At 42.5% G+C, this 6,739-nt stretch overlaps 1 gene segment (V, D, J or C); it reads left to right on the forward strand.

The window, feature by feature from the left end:
- Positions 1-207: 207 nt before the first annotated feature.
- Positions 208-1,600, forward strand: LOC124508789 (T cell receptor alpha variable 8-6-like). The segment is given in 2 exon segments: positions 208-534; positions 666-1,600. Coding segments are annotated over 2 exon segments (435 nt in total).
- Positions 1,601-6,739: the final 5,139 nt, after the last annotated feature.

The raw sequence follows: 6,739 nt of genomic DNA on the forward strand, positions 1-6,739 counted from the left end.
CGACTGAGCCACCCAGGCCCCCCTAGTACTTACTTCTTAAGATGAAAACAGACGCTTAGTAAGCAGCCCCTTAAACACACTCTCATCAGATTATAATGCTAAGAAATTCATTCAAGCCTAAATAGGAGCAGGAAAAAGACAGGCACAAAAACCTTGACACAATTTGTTACCATATTTGACCCCCAGAGGGTGATATTGTATAAACTCTTCTAAAAAAAAAAAAAAGAAAAAAATTCTACCTCACTTCTGTGAGCTTCTCTACCTTACAGCTCCCAGAGGCACACATTCTGAGTAGGCTACACACCAGGAGCAGTCATTGTCAAGGAAGCGTCTCTACTAACTATCTCTAGAACTTAGCCTTTGAACGGGGATTTCTGGAAACTCAAATTTTCCTTGTTACAAAGACTCAGCGCAATCCGGCAGGCTTCTTCCTGCTCCTCAGGGGAAATCTTCCAGAACACAGCCGTCCGCTTCCTCACCGCCTAGCTATGTGCTCAGTGACCATCCTGCTGTTTGGAATGCTCTTCACAGTGAGTAAGTAACACTGTATTTTACGCTCCTGCCTCCATGTCAGAAACACTGTTCTGACTGGAATCTGCAGGGAGACACTGTCTCATTTTAAGTACACCTGTCCTGGTCTCACTGACTCAGCATTGATGTTTCAGGAGGAACGGGAGCCCAGTCAGTGACTCAGCCTGATGCCCAGGTGTTGGTCTCTGAAGGAGCCCGTCTGGAGCTGAAGTGCAACTACTCCTCTAGTGGAACGACTTACGTCTTCTGGTACGTGCAGTACCCCAACCAAGGACTCCAGCTTCTCCTCAAGTACACATCAGGGGACACCCTGGTTAAAGGCCTCAACGGTTTCGAGGCTGAATTTAAGAAGAGTGAAACCTCTTTCCACCTGAGGAAATCCCCAGCCCTTGGTAGTGACACGGCCAAGTACTTCTGCGCTGTGAGCGACACGGTGCCTGGGTCCGCAGGGGGAGCTGAACACAAACTTCCTGAGACACCGCAGTTTTCAGAGACTCAAGGACACAGTCTGACTTTTTTTTAGCAAGGTCTGTCATTTGATAGAAGTGAGCAAATGGAGGAAGAGACCTCTGGGGGGTGCTTGGCTCCTGGCTCCTGAGGATAAATAGGAACTTCACCGTGTATCTTCTTTTACTACTGGGTCATGTAGACAAGTCCTGGAACAGAGACACTTGTATGGATATTCTCCTGCCATTTCGGGATATTGCATTCTAGAGGGTCCAGATTCCACTTTAATGTGACCAATACCGACCTTCTAATCTTTCACTTTCTGAACTCACCTCCAACATGCTCCCCACACCATCTTTTGCTTTTTTTACTTTCTAACAGCTCCATTCTTTCAGTCTCTGGTCATAATTCAAGAGTTATTTTTGATTCTTATTTTTTCTCTCACTGTTGACATCTAATCCACCAAAAACTCCAGGTGGCCCTATCTTTAAAATTGATCCATAATCTGACCACTCCTACCATCTTCACTATACCTCCCTGGTCAAGCCCCCCTCATGTCTCAGATGAATTACTCTGAGAGTCTTCTAAGGGTCCCTTGGCTTGTCCTTCTACACTTCCTCCTTCTTCCTTCTTCTTTCTTCTTCTTCTTCTTCTTCTTCTTCTTCTTCTTCTTCTTCTTCTTCTATTTTTTTTTAAGAGCTGGGTCAGCCAATCAGCTTTTTAAAACAATGTTTATTTATTTATTTTTGGGAGAGAGAGCGGTAGAGAGGGGGCCGGGGAGGGGCAGAGAGAGAGGAAGACAGAATCCCAAGCAGGTTCTGCACTCTCAGTGCAGAGTGTGTTGCGGGGCTCAAACTCACGAACCTCGAGATCGTGACTGAGCCAAAATCAAGAATCAGGTGCTTAACTGAACCACCCAGGCACCCCTACAGTTCCTTGTTAATACAGCAGTGTCTTCCTCACTTTGGGCTGCTGTATCAAGTACCGTTGACCAGGTGGCTTACAAACAACAGAAATTTATTTCTCACAGTGTTCAAGGCTGGAAGTCTGAGATCAGAGTGCCGGCATGGTTGGGTTCTGGTGAGTATTCCTTCCCAGACTGCAGACTGCCACCTTCTCGGTGCATCTTCATGTGGCAGAGAGCAGAGAAGAGCAAGCTCTGTCAGGACTCCTGTAAGGTCACTAATCCCATTCAGGGCTCCACTCTCATGACCTCACCTAATCCTAATTACCTCTCCAGAGCTCCACCTCCTACAATCATCACATTAGGGGGTGGAGTTTCAACAAATGAATTTTGGAGGGCACACATTCAGTCCATGACATGCAGCCCATGTGATTCTTTAAAACATAGGTCAGGGGTGCCCGGGTGGCTCGGTTAAGCATCAGACTACGGCTCAGGTCATGATCTTGCACTCCGTGAGTTCGAACCCCGTGTCTGGCTTTGCACTGACAGCTCGGAGCCTGGAGTCTGCTTCGGATTCTGTGTCTCCCTCTGTCTCTGCCCCTCCCTGACTCACACTCTGTTTTTCTCTCTCAAAAATAAAGAACATTAAAAAACATCTAAAAAATAAAAAAAAAACAAACAAACAAGAGCAACACAGGTCAGATCATGTCACATAAAATGCTTTCAGTAGTTTCCCATTTTTCTCAAAGTCCTTACAATGGCCTATAGACTCTACATGATCTTCTCCTGTTACCTTTTTAAAATGCTAAGGGGGAAAAATCAGTTTTCAATCCTGAAAACCACAGCCAATGAAAATTCCCTACTGAGATTATGGTAAAATAAAGACTTTCTCCAGTGAAGGAAAACAGAATTCACTGTTAAGTAGACCTACCTTAAAAGAAATCCTGAATAAAGTTCTTCAGACTGAAAAGAAATGATACCAGAGGAAAATCTGGAACTTTTTTTTTTAAATTTATTTTTTCAACGTTTTTATTTTATTTTTGGGACAGAGAGAGACAGAGCATGAACGGGGGAGGGGCAGAGAGAGAGGGAGACACAGAATCAGAAACAGGCTCCAGGCTCTGAGCCATCAGCCCAGAGCCCGACGCGGGGCTCGAACTCACGGACCGCGAGATGGTGACCTGGCTGAAGTCGGACGCTTAACCGACTGCGCCACCCAGGCGCCCCAAAAATCTGGAACTTTAAGAATGAACTAAGAACAATGGAAATAGTAAAATCTGGTCATATGTAAGAAATGAATTTTCTTTTCTTATTTAAGACATGTGTAGCTACTGAAATCAAATCATTATAACATTGATGGTGGGGCTTTCAAAGTCTTGGGGTGTCTGGGTGGCCCAGTCGGTTGAGCATCCGACTTCAGCTCATGTCATGATCTCACGGTTTGTGAGTTCGAGCCACGCATCGGGCTCTGTGCTGAAGGCTCAGAGCCTGAAGCCTGCGTCGGATTCTGTGTCTCCCTCTCTCTCTGCCCCTCCCCCACTCATGCTCTGTCTCTGTCTCAGAAATAAATAAACATTAAAAAAAATTTTTTTAAAAGTCTGAAATGGAAGACATCCAACAGCTATAAAATGAAGGGGGGGGGTAAAATAACCTATACAATCGTAACATTTCTATATTTTGCTTAAAGCACTGAAATAACTCTACATAGACTGGGAAAGGTGAGGCAGTAGGCACACTACAGTCCTTAGAAAGCATACTACATAACATACTACAAAAAGAAAGAGCAAACAGATGATAGAATACTGAGAAACAAAATCAGAGTATGCAAACAGAACATGAACAATAAAATGATGGACCTAAATCTAATCACATCAATAATTATGTTAAATACAAATAGTTTAAATACACAAATTTAAAGAAATTTAAAGACAGACATTGTCAGTGTGGATTTTTTTTTTTTTTTTTTAATTTTTTTTTTTTCAACGTTTATTTTTGGGACAGAGAGAGACAGAGCATGAACGGGGGAGGGGCAGAGAGAGAGGGAGACACAGAATCAGAAACAGGCTCCAGGCTCTGAGCCATCAGCCCAGAGCCTGACGCGGGGCTCGAACTCCCGGACCGCGAGATCGTGACCTGGTTGAAGTCGGACGCCTAACCGACTGCGCCACCCAGGCGCCCCAAGTGTGGATTTTTTTTTGACTCACCTATGTACTGTCTCATGAAACCCATGTTAAATATAATGACATAGATTAAAAATAAAAGTATGGGAGAAGACATCCAGGCAAACACTAATATGGAAAGGCTATATTAATGTCAGACAATTTAAACTTCAGAAAAAGAAATATTACAGAAATAAAGAGGTATATTCCATACGTATAAAAGTTCAGCTTACTAAGAAGACATAACAGTGTTAACATATATGCATCTAACTTCAGAATGCTGGAAGCTAAAACTATTAGAACTGAAAGAAAAAAATAGACAAATCTACAATTACACTTGGAGACCTTTACCCTTTGTGCTCAATAAGTAACAGAATCCATCGTCAGAAATCAACAAGATTATAGTAGACTTTCACAACACTATCTACCAGTTTGACCTTATTGATACATATTTACAGAACACTTCACTAAGCGATGACAGAAAACACATGAAGCATGCTTAGAATAAAGAACTTTATTCTTACATCTTTTAAAGAATTACCAGTTATGACGATCTGCCACAAAACGAATGCTGTATACACACGATGGACTACACTAGAACACTATAAGGTAACCCACATATGTGGGGGGGTTGTGTGTGTGTGTATATATATATATATACACACACACAACATACATATATATAAACACACACATACATAAATATAATTTGCCATTATTTTGCTGTATTCATTTATATTTTATTTCTCCTTGCATGTTTCTCCTTCCTGCTCACTTGTGTTTGAGCAAGTGGTATATCTGTGCTTCGACATGTAAGTGATGATGTCTGGCAAGCAAGCTATATTTGCTGACAGAATCTTCTGGCTTGTTTGGAAAATCCTAAATTTATTCAAGAATGTATAGGGTTTATGGAAAGTGGTAGAGGTTGATGAGAGAGTTTGTGGTGGGAAATAAGAAGGAAAAAGTGGTCAGGAGAGAAGAGCAGGGTCTGCAGGTCCCAGAGCAATAGGGGGGTGGGGGGTGGGGTGGTCAGGTCATTGTTTCTTGACAATTCTCTTAGAATTTGTGAGATCCAGAGTGGGAAGGCTATTTGGTGACTTTAGGAAGAGTTCTCAGCCTTGAGACAGATTCTCAGGTTCCTGTAAACCTGAAAGGAGAAGACTTCTACTTGGAATACCCACCTAACAGAAACAGTCTATTGTATATTGGATAGTATTTAAAAAAAAATTTTTTTTTAAGTAAGCCCCACGATCAGCTCAGAGCCCAACATGGGGTTTGAACTCACGACCCTGCAAGTAAGACCTGAGCTCAGATCAAGAGTTGGATGCTTATCTGACTGAGCCACCCAGGCACCCCTGGATAATATTTTTAATATTTATGAATCCTCCCTGAAAGGGTCATGTTTCCACTCACAGATCGGAGGGACGTTGTTTACAGTTTGTGTAAATAATTCTTGGCAAAGAGTGGAGCTGGTCTCTGTCTTCATAACCACACACATAATTCTATTTCTTGAAGTCTAAGATCTCAACAGTTCTGAACTTCAAGCACCTTAGGTTCGGATGCTTGGCCAGGACAGGTGGAGAAGCTTAGATCTTATGGCTTCCCCTTGGATGTGGGCACCGAAGCTGTCAAAGACTTTCCCAACAGGCTAAGGGATATAGTAGAGTCACCCTTGTTTGGGGTTATCCAGGGTTCTCTGCAACAATGATAGAAAAAGTGTGTAAATTCTATAGCAAGATTAAATTTATATGTCTTATGCTGCCTTGCCAATCAACAAGAAGAGTTCTTGATCCCTGCATGTCAAAGTGGGGAGAAACACTAAAGTTGCTATTCCTGTTCCTGTGCATGCTTTAACGGGGATAAACAGAACCCCAGGAAGGATTGCCAAGATCCTGTTTGTAACAAATTTAAATTGGAGTGAAAAAGAAGAGAGAAACCAAGAGTTACCCTTACCACTAAGGAGATTCAGGGCTTCAGGAACATTTCAGTTTCACCAATTAACCTCTGTGTTTTGTATTCTTTGGGCACCTGCAGCTGGTCCCCAGTCCTGCTGCTGGGGTTGCGACACCTAGCGTCAAGGCAGCAAAGTTGTCCTCGACAGGCATTTTGGAAAAGCAACCCCAGTGAATCAAATATTTTTAGTAGTCTGAAAAAATTATCTCAAAATGCAAATATATACATTTGATAATACAGCTATGCCTTAATACGGGCTTTGCCAACTTCTCTTCCTCTGCATCAGCTGAGGAAGTCAGTAACTTGGTCCATCCTCTTATTTTTTGACGTTATATAATGTGACACTCTAGGCCACTCAGGCCTACACATTGAAGTATAACAATGGCTTTTCATAGAGTTCTATCTCCCCAATGTTAGTTATATTAACTTATTTCCCACCCTTGCATAACTGGGGGCTGCAATGTGAGTACTTTATTTTTGTTCTAGTTTCTTCCATATCTTCCACGGACATTTCCTTCTTTGTCCTATCTCACCGTTCCCTTTTCTGCCTCTCTCGGTGCCCTAAAAGGAGCTGGCAAGAGAAAACTGATTTTGGCTCTTGTCTATCCATCCCTATTCTGTGATCTTAGACAGGCTTCCTCTATTCTGAAAGGACAATTTCACCTACTCGGCCTCTCACAGGGCCGTTCTAAAACACCTTCTAGAATAAAGATGTCCATTTATCAAATAAGAAACTAATAAAGAC

This window comes from Lynx rufus, unplaced genomic scaffold (genome assembly GCF_022079265.1).
Source record: "Lynx rufus isolate CCGP_SWC_20201006 ecotype Redwood Valley unplaced genomic scaffold, mLynRuf1.p SCAF_13, whole genome shotgun sequence".
NCBI classification, from domain to species: Eukaryota; Metazoa; Chordata; class Mammalia; order Carnivora; family Felidae; genus Lynx; species Lynx rufus.